The sequence below is a fragment of the Panthera tigris genome, chromosome F2 (assembly GCF_018350195.1).
Source record: "Panthera tigris isolate Pti1 chromosome F2, P.tigris_Pti1_mat1.1, whole genome shotgun sequence".
Classification (NCBI taxonomy): domain Eukaryota; kingdom Metazoa; phylum Chordata; class Mammalia; order Carnivora; family Felidae; genus Panthera; species Panthera tigris.
Window position 1 is genome coordinate 49,547,083 of NC_056676.1, and position 27,149 is coordinate 49,574,231.

Here is a 27,149-nt window from a genome sequence, read left to right on the forward strand (position 1 = left end):
ATTTAAAAGATCCATTTAAAAGCAAAATTAGTTTTTCGGTTTTCTTTTTTTTAATGCTTCACAGTAGTTTATATAACAAAGACTGTTCACATACCTGGGCCATCTATTTCAAGTATAGATCTAGAGTTGAAAATTTTAATTTCTTCGTTTTTTGGTTTAATCAGCTTTTTCTAAACTGGTATTGAGTCACTTTGATCATTTAAATTTTTGTAGAAATTACCATTTTATCTTGACAGTAAAATTTATTGGTACAAAGCTGTAAATCGTACTTTATTACATTAAACAAATTTCATGTTTGTGGTCTTTATATTTGCTTAGATTTTCTGTGGAGATAGCACAGTACTGGAAAAAAAAGGAGAGACTCATCTCTTCCTTCCCATTTTTTGTATTACTAATTCTATTTATCATCTTGTTGCATTTTCTGAGGGTTCTGGTACAAGCAGTGAAAACATGCGTCATCATTCTGGCCCTTGGCACTAAAATTAACTTCAATATTAAGTTTGATTTAAAATTTTTTTAACAGATAACCTTTCATCAGATTAAGGATTTCCTTATCTATTCATTTAGTAACACCTGCCTGTAAAATTACTCAGGTTTAGAATCTTATTCTGAACGTTGATCTGATTTCTTTAGCGAATATTGATTTAATTAGCTTTCTAATTCTTGTTGAACCAATTTTGGTAATATACATTTTCCAGAAAATGGTCCGATTCATCTAACTGTATAATAATGTTACTACAAACTACTTGTAATATTCCCGTATGACTTTTAAAATCTCAAGAAATTAAAAAAAAAAAAAAGGGGGGGGGGCGCCTGGGTGGCTCGGTCGGTTAAGCGTCCGACTTCAGCTCAGGTCATGATCTCGTGGTCCGTGAGTTCGAGCCCCGCGTCGGGCTCTGTGCTGACTGCTCAGAGCCTGGAGCCTGTTTCGGATTCTGTGTCTCCCTCTCTCTCTGACCCTCCCCCATTCATGCTCTGTCTCTGTCTCAAAAATAAATAAACGTTAAAAAAAAATTTTTTTTTAAATCTCTATTATTGTATTTGTAGTTATAGACACTTTTGCTCACTTTTATTAGTACCTTTTCCTTTTCTTCTTCAGTCTTGCTTTCAGATTTGTCTATTTTCCCCAAGTTTTCAGAAAGCCTGTTTTTTGTTTTATTGAATCTTATTGTTAATTCATTCTATTTTTTTCTGATCATATTATTTTTTCTACTTAAGATTTCACCTGGAATTTTCCTTCTAAACTCCTGAGTAAATGGGGAGCTCATTTATTTCATATCCTACTTATTTCAATGCATTAAAGGCTGTAAATTTTTCACTAGGTACTCTACCAATGTGTTCCAACAGTTTTAATATATAATACTTTTATTATGGTTATTTTCAAAATATTTTATGAGTACAGTACCACTGTGATTTCCAGCATTAATGCAGGAGTTATTTAGGAATATGTTTCCAAACATATGGGTTTTTTATTGTGGTTTCTAATTTAATTGCATTGTGGTCAGAGAACACATTCTGAATGATGTAAAGTCTTAAAAAATGGAATTCAGAGTTCCTTTGTGGTTTAATACATTATCAATTTCTTATAAATGTTCCATATGTCTTTGAAAAGAATATATATATTCTCTATTCATTGAAATAAGTAGAATCACTATACACATATATAATACATGTTCCTACTGGATTAAGCTTGTTAATTTTATCAAATCTTCTATCTTTACTAATTTTTTTTCTGTTTAATCTATTAAATTCTAATTAAAGGTATGTTTATAAACTTCCACTAACTGGCTTAGTCAAACTTGCTTGATAATTCCCCATATTTTGCTACTTTGACTGTATTTTAGACTGTGTTAGGAGGTATACAAAGTTTACCAAGATTATATCTTCCTAGTGGCTTATTCCATTTGTTACTAATATTTTGTGTTTTAAGCTCAATTATATCTAATGTTAATCTTCCTACACTAGCTTTCTCTTTCTCAGTATTTCTGAAGTTTATCTTTTTTTATCCCCACCCCCCTTTTTAAACTTTCTGTGTTAGTTTTGTTTTAGTATGTTCTTAGAAGCCCTTTATAGGGGGATTATACCAATCAACAAACCAATAAACCCAATCAGATGGTCTATCTTTTAAAGGTTAAATGAGCTTTTTCCTGAATGGCCTTTCTATTAGAGTTCTAATTTTCCTCCTTTCTTCTTTTGTATTCGTAGGTTTTGGGTTTTTTTTTTTTTTAAGTTTCTTTTACTTTTACTCAAGACTGCTTTCTATTGTTTCAGGAGTTATCTTTTGATGTTGTAATTCAAATACTAAAACATACTTTTGTTCTAATAAAGTCCAAGTAAGAGTATTCAGTGTTTCTATTCTCCTCTCAAAATGTCAAATTTGGTGGAAAAATTTACAACCTTATTTTCACTAATCTCTAACTGAAATTTGAAATTTCACTTATGAATATAAACAAACCATTATAGTATTTATAGTACCTGTCACTCTGTTACCAACAGAAATCACAGATATTTACACATTACATTTCAGTTTTAATAGATACCTAGAATCACTATTTACACTCAAAATCACCTTGGAATTACAGTGGTTGTTAGAACCATCACTTACTAATATGTTAATAAATAAGCATGTATTACTATATTACATATTTGTAAAAAATATCAGATAGCTTTGTTCAATATAATTGGTTCCCTTTGTAATGGTGTGTATTATGATTTATGAGTTTAAAACATTCTGGGAAAGGATCTATAGATTTCATTAACTACCAAAGTGTTCACAGCATAAAAAATGTAAGGAAAAAAAAAACCCTGATGCACTTGTTGTGATGAGCACTGGGTGAAACTAATGTAACATTGTATGTTAACTATGTTGGAATTAAAATAAAATAAACAAAAAAAAACCACACTGATATACTAAGTTTATCACGTCTGGAGTAAATTTGTGTTTGCATTTTGTGGCTGTTTCTGTCAGTATTAACATTTTCCATACATTTTGGAAATAAGGCTTATTCTTTAGACGCTTTTCTGGCTTACTCTCTCTCCTTTTAATCCATTCTCTCTCTATATTCTTCCACAGCCCGTGTTTTATAGTTACTTCCAACTGGGTCTACATTCCAGAACAGTCTTAACATGGTGGTTCACAGCATTATAGGTCCTGTCACGGAGTCATTAGGTGGCCTGGTTAAATTCCTATTTGTTAGGGTATGTCTTCCCACTTCTTTAAGTTCTCAGCCCCATACAAACTCAGGCAGTGGTTAGTAGAAGTTCTTTTCAGCCTTCTTTCTTGAGCACAATAGCCTGACTCCAGTCCCTGGCTTCAAGCAAGCAATTAGAATCTAATCCTCTATCTTTTCTTGATAAGATGGCCTTTGTTGATTTTGGTAGGTTTCAAGGGAGAGGAGTAAGGTAAAAATGCCTTTACGTTACCATCTTTAACCAGTTTTTAAAAATTTTTTTTGAAGTCTGTTTATTTTTGATAGAGAATCAGAACGTGAATGGGGGAGGACAGAGAGAGAGGGAGACAAAGAATCTGAAGCCTGCTCGAAGGTCTGAACTGCTAGCACAGAGCCTGATGTGGGGCTTGAACTCACAAACTGTGCAATCACGACCTGAGCTGAAGTCAGACGCTTAACCAACTGAGTCACCCAGGCGCCCCTAACCAGTTTTTACAAGGACAGCTCTAAATATTGCTTATAGTCTATAATTTTAGTTTCCCTCCTTTATCTAGATTTTAATTTTATTTTAAACTCAGGAATGAATGTTTTCTTTTTATCAAATGCTTTAAAACATCTGTCTATTCTAGATAATCATATACTTTTTCTTTGACTTGTTAATATGGTAAATTAATTTAAAATTTTCTAATAGTGACTGACTTGTATGTCTAAATGAGCCGCATTTGATTATGGTATAAATTTCTTTTGAACAATTTAGGATTACACCAATATTCACAAGTGAAACTTGGTTGTCTTTGTATGTATGTGACCCTTCTCAAGTTTGGTGTTACCATGACAATGATTTCAGTAAGAACTAGGACAATTACTAAAATCACTTTCCGATCTCATTAGGCTGGGTAAATCCAAATTCACTAGCTTTGTCTAGAATTTGGGAAATTTTCCTTTAGATGTATGGTCCATCTCTAATTTTGTTCTGCATTTCAGCATTGTGCTTGGTTTTGGTGTATCTTTGTAAAATCTAAAGGGTCCAACACACGATCAGAACCAAATGGCAGGGGCACCTGGGTGGCTCAGTCAGTTGAGCATCTGAATCTTGGTTTTGGCCTGCGCCATGGTCCCAGGGTCATGAAATTGAGCCCTGTGTTGAGTTCCACACTAAGCGTGGAGTCAGCTTGAGATTCTCTCTCTCTCTTCCTCTGCTCCTCTCCATTGCTTGCTCAAGCTCTCTCTGTGTCTCTCAAATAATAATAATAAAAAAAGAACCAAGTGGCAGTGTTCCATGCAGCCTCCTCTGTGCTGGCAAGAATTGCCAAGTTTTATGGAACTGAGCTGGTAGGTGGCAAATTTAATTTTGGGGTTGGACTTTTAGGTTAAAAGATAAAAATTTCCCAAAACTCTAGTTTTATGTGGAAAGAAATCTTATACTTGGAATTCCTATGGTAAAAATGCTACTTTGTAAACACATTATAAGTAATAGAAAATAGGTGTATCGTCTGGGTTCCAGCTCGGGCAGTGCTGCAGAAGGATAACCTTAGTAGCACATCTTATCAATCCATCCAGCAAGACATTCACCCTTCTCACAGAGCAGAACGGTTTCCAGAGAAGCTCAGCTCTGGTGTTCCAGAAGATGTTGGCCTGGGGCAGAAGGGACCAGATGGAAAGCAAACCAGATGGCCCCTGTTTTATGGCTTCCACAGACAAAGGGGGATAGGACACAGTTGTGTTTCTCAAGAGACAGTGGGTGTCTCATTAGTTAGTGGATATAGAAAAGGAAGCTGGATGAAACATAAAGGGGATGAAGAGGTACAAACTTCCCATTATAAAATAAGTCAGTCGCCGAGATGAAAAATAGAGTGTGGGGAACGTAGTCAATATATTATAATAACATTGTACGGTGACAGATGGTGACTACTTTATCATGGTCAGCACTGAATAATGTAGAGAACTGTTGAATCAGGATGTTGTACACCTGAAACGAATATACCATTGTATGTTAGTTATACTTCAAAACCCCCCACAAAAGTAGGCTAAATTTACAATCTTATTTGTAAAAAATGTAAAGAAGGGATTTGAGTCTGATGTGCAAGGTCTCTTCTAAATCTGTAATTCCATACTCTTGCCTATAAAAATGTTCCTAATGAAACAATGTTGAAGACACAGATGCTGGCCTTTGTGCTGTTGCAGACACTGCCTCCGTGGTGGGCGTGACTTTCTTATTTGTGTTTCATTTCCAACCACAGTTCTTTAAGCACACTATTTTTTTTCTTTTTCTCCTCTTCAGGCATTTTTTTTTTTTTAATAGCCTTGATATAACTTCCTTAAGCAAGCATTATCTAGTTCCACTGAATATTTTCTCCTTAGTATCTTATCCTTAAGGTTTTTCTCTGCAATTTTAAATGTTATTAAAGTGAATCTTAATCTTCCTTATTTATATTTATTCTTAGAAACTTAAACTTATGTTTCTTCTAGGAGTATCTTTCATTTTATATTCTTAACAGAAGTTCTTTTGTTTCAACGTTACAAAAAAGGAGATTTTCCTAGATACAACGTTTATCCATTATCAGCCTGTTTCAAGTTTTATATATGTACATGTATACAGATAAACACTACAGTCATGTTTTAGCTTATTAAGATAGAGGATTCTACTAATGAGACTAAGGTTATGGGCTAGGTGTCCAAGTGGATTAGTGAGTTTTGTTTATTTGTCCCATAGCTAAAGGTTACACTCTTGACCCTAATAAGCTACTTCTCAAATGTGTACCTTTTGTTACAAAATGACCTACAAGAATATGGATGGCTCAGTGGAAATCCACTACCACCATCAGAAAACATTCAAAACATATACCCATACAGTACAGGAAGAATGGGCCATTACTCCTACTCTTAATATGGTACTGGTAACTACAGTTTATTACATTTTTAGAAAATTGTCTTTTAATATAACTGCATGCTGAGGGATGATACTTGGAACCTGAATTTATATTCTATAAAATATTATATTTATAATAAAATATTATATATTAAACATATATATGTTTATATTATATAGAACATACAGTAATATTTATATTTATAATAAAATATTATATATTAAACATATATATGTTTATATTATATATATATATAAATATATATACATAATAAAAGATTATACATAATACAGAAAGGTATCGGCATTACCTTATAGTAATGATTTCCCCTGGGTTTGCCCTTATGAACCAGCTGCAGTTGATCTTGGCAGGATATTCAGAAGGCCAGCCTGGGCTTGTGATTATACCACTTGGTGCTCGAATTTGTTCTGGAGTCTCTCCACAAGCTGTAAGAAGCCAAAGCAATCTTAGCTAATTATTATACTTTAAAACAGAGCACTAAGTAAATCAGTCTTTATTTAAAAAACAAAAAAACCCACAACACTTTAGAGATCAAATTATATACAATAAAATATGGTATTATCAACCTTAAAGAGTTTTTATTATTCTAATAAGATATTTTCTTCCCCTTAGTCAAAGGATCTTATGCTAATTAAGTACACATTTTGGGGAGGCATGGAAGCTTTCAAATTAGATCTCTGAATAACAGTTTAAGAGTCAGGATTACGAGCTTTAGCCATGGATTCTGATCAAGTGATCCATCTATCTTTTTTCAAAACTCACCTTTTAAATTCATTTTCTTTCTTATAAACTACCTATTAAAGTTCAATGTTTGCCGAACTACTGTGTTTAGATCCTTAAAAGTACCATTTTATTTTCTGGATACTTTAAATTAAAAAACTATTATATACATATGTATGTATATAAATAGTCTTCTGGACAAAATAATTAAGGGGAAGCACATATAAACACAACAGTAAGATCCTGGGTCATTAAGAAGTTAGTGGATGACTGGATAAAGACAGCAAAAGACTATACTTCAAAATTACTGCAAAGGAAGTCTTCAATTTATTCTATGAATATTTCTAAATTTTATTACAGGGTGATAAATGATTCCTAAATTATGTGAAAAATAAAGGCTTGAAATAGTGATTAAAATATCAGTATGTGATCAGATCTGAGTATCGTGAAGAAATACAGAATAAAGTCAAACTACTACCAACACTTTCCTGGTTTGTTCTTGCATTATCTTGAACTCTCACAGTGACACAGTGCACATTTTACCTATCCAGAAGTCAGCAGATAATGTGACAATTTATTCTCCCTCAATTTAAAAAATAGCCACTGGGCTACAAAAAATACATGATGAATGTTCAGTAAGATTTAAAACCCTAAAACCTCTTATTTGATGTAATTTCAATATATTAGATTATCTGATTTTTAAAATCAGATAGATAAGAAGTCGCAAATCAGAAGTGAGGAGAGCAGCGGCCAGAGGTACACACAGTTATTAGAAGTAATGGACGCAATTTTCAGAATAAAGTACGTGCTGAACTAAAAACCACGACAGCTCAGAATATGCATAGTACTGCCTATCTTCCAAAAGGTAAGAGAGGACTGTCCTTTCATACTAATTAGTGGTCATTCGTAGCTAAAAGAGTTGTTGAGCGAATAAATGAATCTTTGTAAGCAAAGTGCCTGGTGTAATAGGTGGCCTGAACTTTCATGTGTTTTTGAGTTCTGCTGTTTTTAAAAATTAGTTAACCCAATTTGTAGATAGGCAAGAATCCCTATTACAATTATAATTTGTAAAAATGGTCATTTTTTTGATAGCAGAGGTTATATCCATTCAACTTAAGTTAGAATGCCAAGAAGTATATTATGCAATTAAAAAAAATTTATCTATAATGATCAAAATAAAGCAAGCTATATTGCTTAAAGACTCAATCCTTATTTCTATAGAATAACCCAATCTCTGAAGAAAAATCTAGGTTTTAAAAATGTACTTTAGTGAAGAAAAAAATATTCATGCCTAAAATGGGTCTACCCTGGAATTAGGGAACACTGCACCAAAAGGATCTTGTTTTTAATCACTTAAAAAAAAAAAAACTTTCACAGCATAGAATACAAGGATATATCAAGAGCCTAGTACACATCTTATTGCCCATTCATAGTCAAAGCTTCCAATATTTTTTGTTAAATTTCATTGAGTAAAATTTCCCTTATAAATTTTTTAAAAATTTTGATGAATGATACTCTAGAAAATGATTAAATTTATCTGCATGTGAGCTTACTGAACATGAAGTCAGAGTTTTGCTTTTAACTTTGCTCTAATGAGTTATCACAATAATTAAAGAAAAGACATCCAAAGTCATTTATAAGAACTTTTTCTTTCTTCATTATCTCTTGCCAAAGCATTTCGGAGTAGTATGCCAAAGCAAAAACCAGGTAGGGAGAATTTATGGCAACGTAGACAATTGTTAGCCTTTATATAAGTGGATGGACCAGTTATTGGTGAAAAGCTGGAATTTTATTAGGTTTTGGTTTTAAATTTCTCCCCCCTGAATAACTGAGACACCCATAGGTGGTGCTCTTATACCAAAAACTAAGTATGTTATGTTCTGATATGGATGCTCAAAAATACTTCATTTTCATACGACTGCCCGAAGATAAGACACACTACCCATAAGAACGGTTATTTTGAGATTCAGTATTTTACATTTCTAATTCAATAAGTACTTTAAAAACAAAACTGTAGTATCATGTTTCTCCCTTAATTGGTTATGAATACATATTTTGATTTAATTTTGCACATTTGCAACATGACTGAGTTTGGCATTTTGTTTCAGATCCAGCTGGTGGTTTTTTATCAACACATTTTTTGCATGTACAGTACGTTGGGCATATAGATAAATATAATCTAGAACAGCCATAACACATACCTTTCTCTAAGAAAGAGTAAATTCAAATGTTAAAACAGTAAGATTAACATTAGAAACCACTAAAAAAGTTTTCTGTCCCTTTTGGGCTAGGAATTTACATATATATCTGGGTAGATTTGGATTCATGAGACCTAGATGCTATCTGTTCTACCTGCCATTTACTGGCTTTGTCATGCTGTAAACTACTTAACTTCTTTGGGTCTTGATTTCTTTATGTGTTAAAATAAGAAGTTGCTATTTGAATATCTCTAAGGTCTATTTCAGCGCTAACTCATGCCCACCCCCATATCCCATCATGATGATTTATTTCCACTACCCTTCTGATGGCTCATCAGGATGAACTCATACATTTTTCCGTATTTTCTGACTTTTTAATTTCTCTTTGACCTACTGAAATCTGATTCCAATTTGAATTCCATGAAAATCTTGCCAGCTGGCAAAACCATCACAGACATCAGTGCCGTACTGAAGGGATGCTCAATTCCCATCCTCCTTGATCTCTCTGGAGTATATGATAGTGGTTTGTTTCTTCTTGATACACTACTACCTTGACTTGCTGACACAGCCTCTCTGGCTCTCCGCCTCCCTCTGACTGTTCTGTTAGTTCTCTAGTCCAGGGCCTCCTTCTTCAGCCAGCTCCTGGAATGCTGGTGTTTATAGTTCATTCCAAGCCTTCTGCTCTCCTCACTCTCTAGGGAAGGGTCCCATTCCATCGTACAATTTCAGCTATTATCTACAGTTCATGGGTTTAAAATCTCTAATGCAGAGATTCTGCATTAGTCAAATGCCCGCTGGACATTCCAACATCAAATTCAACATGATCAGGATGGTATATTTCACAAATCTTTCTTTCTATCCTATATTCTTAATCTTTATTCTTAGGCATCAACTGGTTAAAGGAATAGTCACTTCATCTAATTCAAATAGAAAGGAAATTTACTTTAGTATTACAGGTGACTTCAAGGATTTCCAAGCATACGAAGTAAGTCAGGCCTAATAGTGACTAAAACTAGAGATTTCCAAGTCAAACTCTGAGAATGCCTTTATCACCTCTTAGGCCTGCTTTATCTCCCAACATCCACCCCAATCTTCCAACTGACTTCCTGTGAGTCCTCTATTTTTTTCATTATTTCAGGGTCTTCTTATGATTTCCCATTTCTAATTCATCGTAACCCTTCAGCTCAAGTACCTACCATCAACTGTAATATCATTTTTTCTTAAATTTATTTATATTAATGTTGTTAATTTTATATCCTTATATTAAAAGATTTGGGGTGACCTATTGTTACAAATCAATTTCATAATACTTAAGCCTCCATCCTCTCACTTATAAATGGGGATTTAAACACTACTACCATCTAGAATGCTACAAAGGCTAAATATAACTATTATGGTAAAGGACTTAGCACAGTGCTTGGATTGCAGTGAATTGTCAATAAATAACAGCACATGATCTACCAAGTCAGACTGGTTGGTAGTAATGCCTTGGAATGCTGTATTGAGATGGCTACTAAGGCTGTGTTCAGACTATGTGGGAATGAGACACAGATTATTCATTTAGTATGTACTGGCACCATTATGCTCTAGAAAGAATGAGAAATTATGCCGCAATTAACTGGTTATCTAACATGGGCAGAAGCCAGGGTAAGGATGAGGTTAGGATACATACCCACAAAATAATGCTTTAGGAAATTAATTTTGTTTTGAACCACACTGCTTACATATTTCTGCTAGTCTGAAGCTCATCTTTCCAGATTTTGACTACATTCCCAATTTGGGATATACCAAACCTGACCTTCTTTTACCCATGTTTATTCTACCCATTCATTCTGTACTGCTTATCATAATTATTTTAGCCCCAATCTGACCGATTCTTCAGTGAGAAATAGTTTATACGTAACTAGTAGATAGAAGAATCTCGTGAGTATAATGCAAAGTTGTGACAGATTTTATTTCTAGCATGTTAATGATCTGAAGTAATCAGAAGCAGGAGTTTTTCACAGTTTAAGAAAAAATATAAACACTCTATAGAATGGCTTTCCTTTATTGCCAAGTGGTTACTTTACAAGCTTAAAGAACTGCTTGACTTTCCTCTATTTTAATCTATCTTGGGAGGTTGCTCGTACAAATGGGGACATGAAGACATTTTCCTGCTACGGAAACAAAACATTTTAATGAAGGGTATTTCTGAATTATATTCTTATTATTGATGAAGTTGTTCTCCATTAGAAGAAAATGTCTTCAAGGAGTAAGTAGGAAGCCTAAAGGATATGACTGCAAAGTCTGGACTGATTCTAGGTATAAATGCCAGGGGTATTTGACTGTGTTAGCATTTGGATTGATATTTCATCAGGGCTATACTTTGCAAAGCTACATAGCTGTAAGTGATCTGTATCAACACTACTTCTGTCACATGCCCTGTTAGTTTAATGTTTAATTTTAAAGAATGTGAGATTTTCTAGGAACACATATGTAGCATTATGGCAGAAATGACTATGTTTTAGTCTGTTCATTTTGCTTCCTTAATTGATCTCTTAATAACCAGTATCAACTCTCTTAGAATATAAACATCCACAAAAAACATGTGTATCTAATTTACTCTGGTCGGTATTTTTAGATATAAAGAAGCACTCAAGAATTTTGGATGATGATAATCCATTCTCTCTACTTTTGATAAATTTGGAAACAGAAACTCCCAAGTTAAAGAGGTCCCAAATGTTCATTCAAAGGATGGCAGCTTTCAACTTGGACAGCATCTTCTCCATAAGATTATGTAGTGAAGAGGTTATCTGACTGCTTATCAAATAAGAAAGGGAAAATTAGGGAATGAATAGGCAGAGATTCTCTGATGGGAGTTCTCAATAAGATTTTGATATTAGTTTTCAGGCTTAAAATCCAAAGATCTTACTGTATAGTTTAGAAAATGACAAAACTGAGAAAATACTCAAGATTTCTTCCTGTTTAACCTGATACTATTCCAATAATCTCAAAGAAAAGCAAAGAATTATGGTTTTTAAGCTAGATTAATGTACTATAGCTATCATCTTTAAACAGGAAGTATTCAAACAACCTCTATTTTACAGGACACATGGCAGAGGAGAGGATAGGATGATTTCAAAATAATGTCAAATAAACTGCCCTTCAACTTGAGATTTCATGGTTTTAAAGCCTGAGGAGAAAAGAAGCAGGCAAGGAAATTTATGATTAGAGCTGAACTACCTGTAAAAGAAAATGAAAACTACAATTTCCTGTTCTACAGATGAAGAGCTGGGTTTCTTTTCAAAACTGAAAAAGGTTGACATTTTAGGACGATAAGTAGAGACTAAAAGCAACATGGAATCTTTGTGCCTTTGGTTTTAATAAATCACAAAACCGAAAAGCAAATAAAAATCAACTGTGCTCACTGACCACCAAAGTAGATAAAATACATATGAAAGGCACAAAAGAGCATGAGGAGAATTCATGGTTTCATGGAAACTGCAGTGTTGCAATAATGAGATATGCTTATTCATAATCCAAGAAACATAAAAACAGCCAGGAGAACATACAAAACAACATACGTAGTCCTAAGTGATATAATACATTTTAAAGTAATTTCACACAATGTATCATGAGGACATAGTGTTACTAAACAGACGCAAAGACCCACACATACAAAAAACCTGCATTACATAAGTATAAAACAGGGAGGGCTTACTTGACTATTAACACAGCATTTCCTTCACAGAACAGAAGTAGGCAGAGCCAGAGTAATGAAAGAGCACATTCCAAATTAGAAAAATTTAATGACTCAATTCTGTAGACGCTAGTCAAGCCAAGGTAGGCTACTATGAAAAGAAGTGATGTGATGCAAATAAAGAAACTGGTGAAGCATAGAAATCAGCTAAGAAGCAAATCCTCCAACCTGTAAAATTTCACTTTACAGAAGTTTCATTATCTAACAAGAGCAGGTTCACTCTGTTTATAAGCAAAAGACAGCATTTATAGTCAATGGTGGTCACTATCATTTGGCTGTCTCATTTTCAGAGTACAGTATTTTATAAAGATTAGCTCCATTATGTCTGATAATACAAAAGCAATTCCAAATGTTGAAAACACTACTGAGAAGAATTTAATTCCAATGGAAACAGATGTACTTAAGAAAAAATGCCATCTCCAAAATAAGAAAAGTGGTAAGCAAATGGTGACTACTAAATGGGCGCATGGGATGAGAGAAAAGAATGATCCGGAAAGCTGACGAGGGAATCACAGGGTACGTGGAAACGAGTGTGCCAGTGCAAAAGCAGTACAAGGCACCAGGACATGGAAAATTAGGATATGTAGATAGATGATTAGCATGCAAACCAGATACCTGCTGGTCCAGTTAATTTAGGAGAAGGGCAGCAGTTTGAAACTTAAAGGTTAATTATGGTGCACAAGGCTGAAGATGAGATTCCTGCTGCAAGTCAGAAGTTTATGGTTCATGAGTTGAAGGCCTGTAAATACAATCAAAATGAGGAGTGTGTGGTCAGGCCTGTGGATCACATGACTAATGACAATGTTACTGCCTGTCGGGTACTTCCTTTTAATTCTTAGTATTTAATTCCTAGTATTCTTTAACTCTTAGTATTATTATCCCTATTTAACAGAAAAGAACACAATGGGGGCAGAGAGAAATTAATTTTCCCAAGATCACAAAAAAGCTAGTAAGTGTCACAACGGGGGTTTGAACCTAGGCAACAGGCTTCGAGGGACACACTCTTAACCACTAAGACACACACTTGCCCTAGAGCTTCCTATGATACTTGAAATAATTATCAAGGAGGTGGAGGGAGCTGCCTCAACAGAATTTTAGTAAAGATAAAAGTAGTCTATTTTGGAAAAAAGAACTTTGGTCCTGTACTAGCAGACAGAAAAGGTTTTAAAGCACCTAAAGACGGATTCCTACTTAGTACAAATCTATGTAGTGACTGCAGGCAGGACTAATCTGCTTCTAAGTCTCTTTGGAATTAAGACTTTATAAACTCTATTCTAGGACCTACCTTTTATAATAAGAAAAATATACATGTAGGGGTTAATTATAGGTAAGATGTTTAGGGCATGGGATAAAACAGCAGTAAGAGGATGTGATGAAGGCTGAAGGAGACATTTCAAAGGAAAGAGGAACAGAGAAGGGGAAAAGCAGGGAAGGCTGGGGGACTAATGGAAGGTGGTAATATTCTTAATGTTGGACAGTCAGAGTTTGGGAAGCAAGCATGTTGAGTAGGAAGTCTATGGGCCACTGAGCCCAGTATCAGGCAAGTACCAGGCGAGCGTCAGAATCTGCAGATGAATGAAGTACAAGAGGGTCCCTCTTCAGACAGTCCCATGTGACACAGCTAAGCCCTTGCAACCTCCCCAGAAGACGATGGTTAGGAGCCCATGGTCAGGAAGAAATGACTTTAGTTTGAAAGTTCTCTTCTTACAACTTGACTGGGTGTGTTGCCCATCCCAGTGTTTTGATTTCTTTGACCTTTTGTTGCGCAGATTCCTTGAATACCTGGTATCTGAGCTGAGCTCTCACATAACATAAATGTCAGGACAGTCAACACACTGAGGATGGACAGAACTGGAAGAAGAAAGAGACTGGACATGGGTAGAATTCCCTTAGAATTACTTCATGCTTCATTCCAATGTTTTCAGAAAGTCAGAAAACTAAACTTCTCTTTTTTTATGGAAACAATTACTAGCACCCTAACAGCAATATTTACTAGCTTAAGATGGGAAGGATTTAACTGTCACTTGAAAGGTAAGAATCAGTACAGGCAGAAAAGTTTGTATCAATCTATCGCTTACGCTCAGGACTCTCATTATTTTCAAACCTATTACCAGAAATCACACATTTCTACTACAAGTAGAATATTATAGTAGAATATTTCTACTATGAGTAGAATATTATAGTAGAATCCTTATAATTAAATGAATATTCCTTTTCATTAATGTAGATAACATAACCATGAGTGCAGCAATATATTTATTCATGTTAGTTTAAATATGTTTTTTGAGGACCAAAATATTTCATGTGGTCTTCAGCTCTAAACAAGGCAGGTTGTCCAGAACAAACAATGATCAAGGGAACATCGCAGTTAAAAAAAAAAAAAAAAAAAAAAAAAAAAAAAAAAAAAATATATATATATATATACACATATATATATATTTTTAAAAAGTCAAGAGGCACAAAATATGGAAAAAGGAGGAAAAATAGGAAAAAAAAAACCATACAGTTTTTCCAGTTCCAAAATGGTCATAGCACAATATGAATAAGATAAGGAGAGTACCCTTAATAGAACTATCCAAGTAGCTTTACCCTAAAATTTCTAAGTAGTAAGAATAATTCTGAATTTTGCTAGCAAAGTGTAAGATAAGGTAAATGGAGAAGACTCAAACTTTTATACCTTTTTTTAAGGGCATAAAAGGGCAATTTTCTCCTGTATGGGCATAAAAACTACTGATATGGTACCTACATTTCCCAATTTTAAGTACTACAGAAGAGTCAAATGCTAAGCAAGCTACTTCTATTTCCTGAATGGGAAATAACATTAATTTTGAAGTTTACTGTGATTCTTGCTGGAAAAATAGAAGAAGCAGAGCAGAAATCAGCACCCGAGCAAACACATATTGGCCTTGATGCTCGTGATGTTCTAAGCCACCTCTCTCAGCTCTGACAGGGCTTTTTATATACTCACATCTTTTTCCAGGAGTGTCTTAGTGTCTTGTCAAGAGTGACACCCAGCAATAAATATACTACCCGGAGTGTGTTTAAGAGAGGAGGAAAGAAGAACTACCACCTACTTTGTTCTGGATACTGTATTTCCAGTACTGCGGTTTAAGATCGCACCACCCCTTTTACGGAGCTATTAGTCAACTGGAATCCCAAGTCCGTTCTGCTCATCCACCAAGTGACTGGCTCTTGCACAACCGCTGCACAGTGCCTCTAATTCAAATTCATGCCTCAGCAAAATCACAAATAAGTCACATGCTATCATGCTATCTCACTTTGAAGAGTTATTCTCCCAAGTAGGAAAAGAATTATTCCCAAAGTTACAGAGTAGTCGAGAAAACATCAAACCTTTGAATGCAATGTGTTACATCTTGACAGGATCTGGCTCGCTCACTCAAGTGGTTGAGTTTCACTTCCATCGTCTAAGTGTCACACACTTCTGTCACATTACCACCTGTTCTATCTATGGTCCTGGTGCTCACGCTTACTGTTTTAACACTGTTTCTTATGATAATATAATATAAAATTATTCTATATAATAATCTGCTATAAATATGCAATTGTTCAATAAAGACATGATAATACATGAAATATTATTACATAATACAGAAACAGGCTTCACATAAAATATTATTATATAATAAAACATCATAAATAATATTTAATTATATACTATGTAATGCTACATATAAAAGTACAATACATAAAGTTATATTACTATCATTACTTTCTTTTCTAAAAGTTTCAAGGAATGCTCTACTCCAGAAGCTAAAGCATTTCATGAATAAATTCTCTGAAGGCAGGCAATGCTTTTAAAAGTTAACAGTATCTTAAAACATGTCCATTATTTTTTAAAAAATGAACTCTGTCTTGTATTCTCGACTCACTTTATTCATTTGAAAGATGGTTTCCTGGGTTCACATTAAGTTCTATTTTTTTTATATTCTGAAATCCTAAAAACCCTAATGGGTTCAGTATCACCTAAAATATAATAAACTTTATTTCTTTTCTCCATTTGAAACATGGATAAAAGACACACCATACAATACTGGTCAAAAGAACTGGTGAAATTCTTTTTAGGAAGTTTAGGAGGAAGTCCAGTATTTGCTTGAATAATTGAAAATAATATTAAAATCACAAATGAAAGGTACAAAGACCACTTACACCTGCTGCTTTATTCATGCAACTTCTCTATATTTAAAAAAATAATTATAAACTGCTATCAAATAATTAGAGTTTAGGCTTTATTTCCTTTCAGAAGATCTGAAAATTCTAGGATAATAAAAGTGTTATCAGACAGGATGTTCTTCCAGGGAAACTTCAAAATACTGCATTACAGTATTTAAGCCCAAAATGGTAGCTAAAAACAAAAGTCACTTTACAACAGTGCTCTAACACTAATGCAAAATATTACTAATTAATTTGTAGGCAAAATAACTGCAATTTAGAAAATAATATATCCTAATTAAAAAGGCCACAACTAATTATTTGTTTTAAAAGGGTTATAGGATCAGCAGTATGCTAGGCCTCTGAATACCATAATAGAAACTATAAAATGCAAATATACAAACACAAAGGTAATGACTTTAATAGAATAAAAATTCTGACGAAATAAAGGGAGGACAATACTTAAAAACTATTTGAAGTCGTTCACTTATATGAGGACTTAAAGATACAAAACAGATGAACATAAGGATAAGGGAAGGGAAGCAAAAATAATATAAAAACAGGGAGGGGGACAAAAATTAAACAGAAAATTAAAAAAAAATTAAAAAAAAAAACAGACTCTTAAATACAGAGAACAAACAGAGGCTTACTGGAGGGGTTGTGGGAGGGGGGATGGGCTAAATGGGTAAAGGGCATTAAGGAATCTACTCCTGAAATCACTGTTGCACTATATGCTAACTTGGATATAAATTAAAAAAATAAATAAAAATTTTCTAAAAATGCTAAAAAAAATATTTGAAGTCTATTTTATATACTCTGGTAATTCAGTTAATATGAACAAGGCTTAAAAAAGAAATTTCCTAAGTAGATATTCTCTTTCTCAGCTCCCAGAAATGCAAGACAAAAAAAATCCAAGTTAAATGTAAAGTAGACTCAAGACAAAGCTAACCTCAGCTACCGATGTTATAAGGTAGGCATTTAGAAGCTGTATCACTAGTGACTTGGGAATAATGTGTTAATCCTCATATGTAAAAACGTTCTATTTGAGAAAGCAGCAAGATCCAACATCTGTTCCTATTAGCAACCAGAAAATCTTCTTTAAAATTCAGGGTAGTTTTGCCTAACTATAAAAGAAAGCCAATCTCATTCTCTCATTCTATGCCATGCCACAACTCTCAGCCATGAATCAAAAAGAGAAGTAAACAATTACATTTCCGAACAGTCTGGGGAAAATAAAAGGTTGGGACTTTAAAAGAAATACGATAAGAAAAAAGTTTAAAGAGAAAAACATGATCACACCCAAGACAAGTGTTCTCATATACTGCAGACAGCTGTGTAAACTGGTATTGTCCTTTTTGAAAGAAATCTGTCAAAAAGTTTCTAAATTAAATTATTTATGACCTTTAATACACTAATCCCACTTCTAGAAATCTATGCTAAAAAAAGTCTTAGAAAAAAAAAAAGGCTTGCACCATGACCCAGACTAGGAAAAAACCATTGGAAACAATCCACCGATATGTTTAAGAACATTACAACATAGCCACTGAAGGGAATTTTATACAGGTATTAAAATAATGGTTATGAAAAAATGTATTCTATAAAACGTTCAACAGAAAGGGCAAGAGACAAAATTAGTTATAATTCAAATGCATATACAATTATTTTTAATATATGTACAGAAAAAGGACAGATGAAATAAAATACTATTATTAATTATACTAATAAGCAGAGTTAATGGGTGACTTTTTAAATCTTCTTGCTCTTTTTCCATGTTTTTCTAAATGTTTGATGAACCTTGCATAATGAGTAAGTAAAATTTATGAAAACAAGTAAAAACCTTGATTTGGAAGTAATTAAGAATAGGGAGGGCATAACCAAATTATTTGTAGAATTATTCTGATTGAAATAAATATCACAGATCATAAAGTTTAAAGTAGATAAATTTAAAAAGTCAAATAGACTGGTTTAACTTACGTAAAGATCTTGTTATTAATCAATCTCACCTAAGAAATGTCTCATTCTATGCAAATGAGCAGTTAAGTTAGCTGTTTTAAAGATTTAGACATTTAAAGGAGAACAGGAGACATTTGATTTACACATTTTTTATAAAGAACACTGAAATAGTATTTCTACTCTATCAACATATACAATTAAATTATTTGACAGTTCATATGATATAATTTCATGATTTTCACATATTATTAGATTTACAAAAATACCATTTGTCTTTCTCCTTCCTCTATTGTATATATGAAAGCAGATTTAAAATTCTGGACCATGAAAAGTTCTAAATAAAACATGTATAGAAAATAAAATTTTATCCAGTAATGCTTCCCCATTTTAAAATCATCTGATATATACTTTTTGATAATTTATGTTTTCTTATGCCAATACTTATAAGAACCAGCAAAAGGACAAAGACTTCTCTCTCTGGGCAAAGATTTGAGGAGGAGGAAGACAAAAATGAATAGAATTATTGGAAATAGAAACAAATTATCCCGAAGCCTAAGAACCAAAAATACACTGTCAATCAGAAATTAATCATTCCTATAATTCATATGAATTCTCAAAATTCATATTAATAAAATAAAATTAAGTACTTAGTGCTATTCATAATGAAATATGAAAAATAGTGTCATTTACTACTCACTACATATTGTAAATAGGTCTTTCCTAAACTCATTTTCTCAATTAATATGCTTATTATTCACTATAGGATACTACATTAAGACAACATTACAGGTGCATTTTGCACATATCTACTTCCTCCATTAAAATAAGTTCCTTCAGATAAGAATGTTTTACTCATTTCTTATTCCCACCCTTCTTGGCACAAGGTCCACAGGAGCTTTAATACATGTTAAATGAAACTTAATTCATTACACATAGGGTGACTTTTAAAAAAGCTGTTTATTTATTTTGAGAGAGAAAGAGAGAGCAAGCAGGGGAAAGAGGGGGCAGAGAGAGAGGGAGACAGAATCCCAAGCAGGCTCCACACTGTCAGCCCAGAGCCCAACATGGGGCTTGATCTCACTAACGATGAGATCATGACCTGAGCCAAAATCAAGAGTAGGATGCTTAACAGACTGAGCCACCCAGGCGCCCCACACACAGAGTGACCTTATATCCTGCACAGTCCTGGACGGTCCTGGTTTTGTCTGTAGTACTAGAATAATAAAAATAGTGTTACTTCTCACTTTGAAAGTGTTCTGATTTGGACAATTAACTATGTGGAAACACTAACTGTAGGCAAATTAAAATTATTTCTAAAACTGTCAGTACAATTTCCAAAAAGCACAGAACTAGACTGGACAAGAGCACGGAGCACCATCAAAGAGAGTAGCAGAGGTAATATGAGAGCAGGGATGAAGCAGAAGCCGCCTCTGCTGCTTGCTGGTCTCAAGAGGAAGCAAGTCCTACATTTAGAGATTCTTCCGAAGGCTAGTTCTCCATTTAGACCAGTGCTGAAGGAGCTCTCATTTCACCTAGAGATGCACAGAAGTCAGAGAGCTTATACTATACCAAGTATTACATCTTCTATAGCTGCACACTGGCCAAAGCAAAACCACAGTGAATCTGTATCTGAGGGCACCTTTTGAGACAGCATCCATTTATTTTTTTAATGGGATAACTGGAATAGATTTCATATTATTCTTTTTACATAGAAGAAAGATTTTATAAGAACAACCTTCAGGAAAAACAATAAACCATTAATAAGGTTTCACTGACCTCTGAAATTAAGCATTTTATTGATGTATAAATTTGATGCATAAACATTTCATTAAAATACACATTTTGCTATCGGCTGAATTGTGTCACCCTCCCCAGACTCCTATGTTAAAGTCCTAACCTCTGGTACCTCAGAATGTGACTGGGTTTGGAGATAGAATCTTTAAAGAGGTAATTAAATTAAAATGAGGTCATATGGGTGGGCCCTCATGACTGGTCCAATATGACTGGTACCTTTATTTATTTATTTATTTATTTATTTATTTATTTATTTATTTTTAAATTTTTTTTTAACATTTATTTATTTTTGAGACTGAGAGAGACAGAGCATGAACGGGGGAGGGTCAGAGAGGAAGGGAGACACAGAATCTGAAACAGGCTCCAGGGTCTGAGCTGTCAGCACAGAGCCTGATGCGGGGCTTGAACTCACAGAGTGTGAGACCATGACCTGAGCCGAAGTCGGATGCTCAACTGACTGAGCCACCCAGGCCCCACTATGACTGGTGCCTTTATAAGAAGAGATTAGCACACAGATACACAGAGGAAAGACCATGTGAAGATCCATGGAGAAGATGGACACCTGCAAGCCAAAGAGAAAGGCCTCAGAAGAAACCAGCTCTATCAACACACTGATCTCAGATTTTAGCCTCCAGATTTGTGAGAAAATAAACCTATCAAGTCACCTAGTTTATGGTACTTAGTTATGACAGCCCCAGCAAACGAATACACATTTCTAAATATACGTCTGAAATACAGAAGTAGAAAATAAACAAGATAAAAAGAAAATAAACAAAATTAATATATGCAAAACTACATATTCTAAGTGCTGAATTTTTAAGCTGATTTTTTTTTCAAATAGGAATCTATTTAACGGTAATTTTGATGTCCAACAAACATCAAAGCTTGGTGGCTTCGTAGTCTAATTTCAAGCAAACATAAAAATTATGAAGTAGAATCTAATCTTGATGAAATGAAGCAAAATTCTGAGCCTAATACTAAATCTGTCGAAATTTCCATAGCTCTCATACTCCATATGAATCTGCAAAACTCAGAAAACAATTATTTTGTAAATTACTACTGCATATTACAAAATAATGCATGGTAAAAGAAAATCCCATCCCAAGGGCAAGAAAGGACAACTGGGTTTTTCTGTAATAGAGAATAAAAAGTTCACTACAATGGTTTCAGATTCCACTTGAAACTACCTTTAAATTACAAATTGTTGAATTTTGGTATAATAGCAAAGAAGAATATTGTCACAATTATCTGACAAGGCTGTTAAAAATACTCCTCCTTTTACCAATTACACATCAGTGTGAGACTGGACTGTCTTCATATATGTCAAACAAAATAACATACTACAAGACTGAAGGCAGTCTTTTCTACAGATCTTTTTCTACAGATCTAAAAATCCAGCTATATTCCCTTAAGCTATTCTTTAAAGACTGCAAAATTATAAATTCTTACTGATGTTTGTCTTGAAAATTCATTTTTTATAGAATTATTTTATTAATGTAAACATGCAATAGATTCATTACTATTATTGGCAAGTAAATTAATGCATTTTAAAATAATTTCTCAGTTTTAATTTCAAATACAATAAATATCAGTAGCTAGAACCTACATAAAAAAAAATTCTTTGAAGTCCTTGTTATGGACTGCATTGGGTCCCCCGTCAAACTCATTTGTTTAAGCACAATTTGTCTGTATTTGGAAATAGAGCCTTTAAGGAGGTAAAATGAAGTTAAATGAGGCCATAAGGGTGGGATGTAATCCTATAGGACTTAGGGTCCTTCTAAGAAAAGGAAGAGACACTAGGGACCTCTCTGAACACAGATGAAATGCCATGAGAGGACACAGCAAGAAGGTGGCCATTTGTAAGCTAGGAAGAGAGATCTCACCAGAAACTAACCCTGCTAGCTCCTTGGTCTTAAACTTATAACATCTGGAATTATGCAAAAATAAATATATCTGTTACATACGCCATTCAGTCTGTGTATTTTGTTATGGTAGCCCAGGCAGATTAACATGGTCCTCAATGTTTTGGAAAAATAATCGTAATTCTCATTAGCTATTGAAAATAGAAAAAGGGACAAAATCGAAGTTATTTTTTAAATAAGTTTATTTTTGCTTGATGTGTAGAAAATCATACAGAACTCAAAGACAAGAGAACAGTGAAACAAACTAAGGCACTCACTTCCATTTTTCAGAAAACCACACTTGTCAATGCATTTGGCTCTGCAAACTAACTCTTAGAGCTCCTAAGTCTACTAAGTTTTCGAATATAAAATCAGACATAAAACCAAAGAGGAAAACTGTCAGTTTTACTTCATCTGAGGAAAAAATAACCAAAGGACAAGATGACATGAGGAAATCAATCAGTAGATTGATAAATACACAAAGTATAACTTTTTTAACCACATAAAACTTATCAAGACTAAAAGGAAATAATAATATAATTAATACAATGGTAAGAAATTCTATTTCACTAAATGCAACAATAAAAGATTTTGCTCTCCTAAGTAATTATAGTTGACACAGCAAAAAAGAAAACAAGGCTGTGGAAATCACGTTAAGAACGAAAACTATAATAGTAATAGACCTTTATGTAATTATTAAGTTATAAAAGCTTAGATGAATGGGAGAAAGTGCATTTGCTTCAACAAGTTTCTGAATTTCACGGATACAAACATGTTGTTGGCTTGCTTTTTAAGAACATAAATTGTGCACTTAAGAACAACAATTTTATGCATAGTAGTAACTCAAAAAAATAAAGAAAAATGCTTTTCTAAGGCTCTAATACTAGAAACAGACTCAAAATTACATTTTAATAAATTTCATTTCATGTAACTTTGTGTGGAAAGAAAATACTAATGCAAGTCGAGCTAACTTTTTTTTGGTTTAATGTTTATAAGAAAAAATAATTATGCCGTCTGTATGGAAGAGTATAATCAATCCAGGGGCATGCAAGTATCAACTTTATCTTATGAGAATTTCTCCATGTTCCAGTTACTTCATTCCTTATTACATGCTGCAAAAAGCAGTAATAATTTTTATAGCCAAATATCACTTTGTAAGATACCAGGTGGCTTTCAATATTTACCATATAAGTCATGCATGAAATTTAAACATTACAAAAAAATGACTTACCAGTTGACACTCCTGAAATATGCACATTTTCAGAATGTTCTGCAAGAGCACCATTTCCTAAAATTAAACACAATAATAAACTAATTTCCAAGATAAAATTTATAAAGTTTTTTTCGGATTCTACCTTTAAAAGAAATACAACTACATAGAGCTACTTGTAGTGTTCAGGAACTAAAATCTCTTATGATAATCTTCAAAACAATACAATGAAGCCCCAAATTATAACCGTAGTAGGGATAACAGAACATTTTGGAAATCACAACAATGTGGTATTATATACATGAAGATCAAATTTATAGATCTGATTAATATCAGGAAAAAAATTCTATCAAAAGAGAACTCAGAACTACTATCAGAAAAGAGAATCACATACTTCTTCAAAACAGCATCCCACCAAGAGCATGCTCAATTAGTCCACAATGCGCTTACTGCTTAATGGTCATACATGTTGGTACTTAAAAAATAATAATGTCTTTCTTGCCTTGTCTTCTAAATCTTTCAACCTCTTCTCATCAACAATTCTAATGGTTCTAAGAGTAGGGACAGAATTACACCCTATTTTGGTATCTGCTGATTTCCTGCACTTCTTACCACAAAGATGGGCACATGGAAGCATTAAAATAACTGAAATAAGTTGCTGAGGGTCACCTCAAACTCCCATTTAAAGTGCTGAGGATATTTACTCCTTCAATTAATGTGAACAGTGTCCCTTCAGGTATTCTTTTTTTTCTTGTACCTATTGCTCATCTTTACTTGTAAAGTTTAGTCTCTCTCTAATCATTAGGTCAATTTGGCATCACAACAGCTCAGGAATCCAGCTGTAAGAGAGAGAATTCTTGCAGTGGGGTAGAGGAGGAAGCTAGGTGGGAGAAGGTTAGAGGGCTAAGGTAGAATTCTGACGGTTGACAAGAGTAGAGACAATAGCAAGCATGGTAATTAACAACTTGTCTTTCACAACCATCACATTCCTGTGATTGCCTGATTATTGTATAGCACCCTGCAATATACTAGGCTCTGGGAGAGCAGAATCTGCTTATTTGGCTCACCATTGCATGCACAGTTCCTGGAATAGAGCAGGTGCTCGAAGAGCTGATGAATGAATAAATGAGGGAGGTCATGATGATGAAGTCAAATCATACCAATTAAGCACTTGATATATTGTGTGGCGCATAGCACTGAACAAGTATTCACTTTTGTAATTGTGTAAAATATGCTATTATCAAAGGAGAAAATAATAGTCAGAAAACAACCTTTCAGCTCAACTACAGCGATAGCCTTCAAAATGAAAATAAATGTTTCCCTCCATTAAAAATGATACAATGGAAATGGAGACAAAGGTGTGTAAGCTGTATTTAGTACAAAAATAAATCTGATTATAGTTATTTAAGTATTGTACATTAATACTACAGAAACCACGATTTATTTTTTTCAGCAATGTTAAATGCTACAGACATAGAATTGAAACTAGAAACCCCCACCTATTTAACACTTATAACTTATAAAAATAGGTACCATAAATAAAATGATGTAAAAACTGATTCAATAAAATCAATAAGATTTGCCAAAGGTCTGTATAAATTGCCCAAAGTTTTGCTACTCACAAACAGGTCAGCAGTACTGGCGTCACCAGGAACTTACTAGAAATGTAGGCTCAGGCCCCACCCCAGATTACTGAATCAGAAGGTACATTTTAACAAGATGCTCCCCCACTCCCAGAGATTTTTATGTAAATTAACATTTGAGTAGCATTGGTTCAAACCTTCTACTTGTATATTAGAAACAACCACAAATTATAACTGTGTAATCTGTGACCCTAGGTTTCCAATATCCTTAAAGTAGCATATTAAATTATCCTCAGGAGAGTTTTCATATTAAATATATTTCATACATTGATTTTTTTTCCCCCTCAATTCGGTAGGTAGACTAAGGCAGAAAGAAAAGAGTAACATAATGTAGTATTTAAGACTGGATTCTGAACTGGATTGCCAGGATTCTAACACCAGCTTTACTTACTTACTTGCTGTGCAATTTAGGCCAAGTTACCTAACTTCCTTGTGTCTTAATTTCATCTCTAAAATAGAGAAGATAATACCTATCTCAAAATGCTTAGTAAACTTCTCTAAAATAGAAAAAAAAGAATTTAAATCTCTATCAGTATGCAAATGAATAAACTAATATAACCTTATAATAAAATATTCAATAAACTGAATGAATTCTATATGTACTAACTTGGAAAGATATGCACATTAAGTTACATGTTTCAGAATAAGATTAAAATATGATCTGATTAGAAATATGATCTAATTTTAACTAAAAATGATGTATGCAGAGCTAAATGTATATATTTACATAAGCATATGATATACATATGTATATATACTTATATATATGTTAAAGAGTCTACGGGTATATATAAGTTGTGGAAGAAAACCCCTGGGACTGGAATTAAGGAGGAAGACACGGTTTCTATCCTTCAGCATTGACTGAATTTGTTATAACAGGTGTGGATTTCTTTAAAAATTTTAGGAGTATTCCTAAAAACACAGGTGAAGAGATTATAGTTCATTTCCCACCTTTGTAAATAAATGGAAGTCTGATAAATATTTTGAAATATTATAAAATATTTTAATTTCATAAACATTAATGATTTTAAAACTGATAAACAATATCTGAAAACATAAAACATGACACTGCTAATTTCTCATACATTTACTCTACCTTAAAAAAATCCTATTTAGAAGTTAAAAAAAAATCAATGATTATTTCTGTTAACATAAATAACTTAATTTAATTAATTTAATTTAATTTTATTTTATATTTTATTTCAGAGAGTGCAAGCAGGGGAGAGGGGCAGAGGGAAATAGACAGAATCTTGAGCAGGTTCCATGCTGAGTGTGGAGCCCCATGTGGGGCTTGGTCCCAGGACTCTGAGATCATGACCTGAGCCAAAATCACAAGTCAGATGTTCAACTGACTGAGCCACCCAGGTGGCTCCTCCCCTTTCTTTTTCTTTTTTAATTTTTTTAATTCACTAATTAACTTACTTTTTAATTTACACCCAAGTTAATTAGCATATAGTGCAACAATGATTTCGGGAGTAGATTCCTAATGCCCTTTACCTATTCAGCCCATCCCCCCTCCCACAACCCCTCCAGCAACCCTCTGCTTGTTCTTTATATTTAAGAGTCTCTTATGTTTTGTCCCCCTCCCTGTTTTTATATATTTTTTGCTTCCCTTCCATTATGTTCATTGTTTTGTATCTTAAATCCCTCATGAATGAAGTCATATGACATTTGTCTCTTTCTAACTAATTTCGCTTAGCATAATACCCTCTAGTTTCATCCACGTAGTTGCAAATGGCAAGATTTCATTCTTTTTGATT

The 27,149-nt window shown here is 33.6% G+C and overlaps 1 protein-coding gene across 2 annotated transcripts in view; it reads right to left on the reverse strand.

Moving 5' to 3' along the window:
* The window catches only part of LRP12 (LDL receptor related protein 12), a 76,003-nt gene that overhangs the window by 15,742 nt on the left and 33,112 nt on the right, over positions 1-27,149 (reverse strand). Inside the window, exons 2-3 of one of the 2 annotated variants that reach the window (XM_007075822.3) lie at positions 23,768-23,824; positions 6,351-6,486 (exon numbers count right to left, since the gene is read on the reverse strand). In XM_007075822.3, the coding sequence (XP_007075884.1) occupies positions 6,351-6,486; positions 23,768-23,824 (193 nt within the window). The remainder of the gene's footprint in view (positions 1-6,350; positions 6,487-23,767; positions 23,825-27,149) is intronic. The other variant, XM_007075823.3, reaches the window with a different exon arrangement.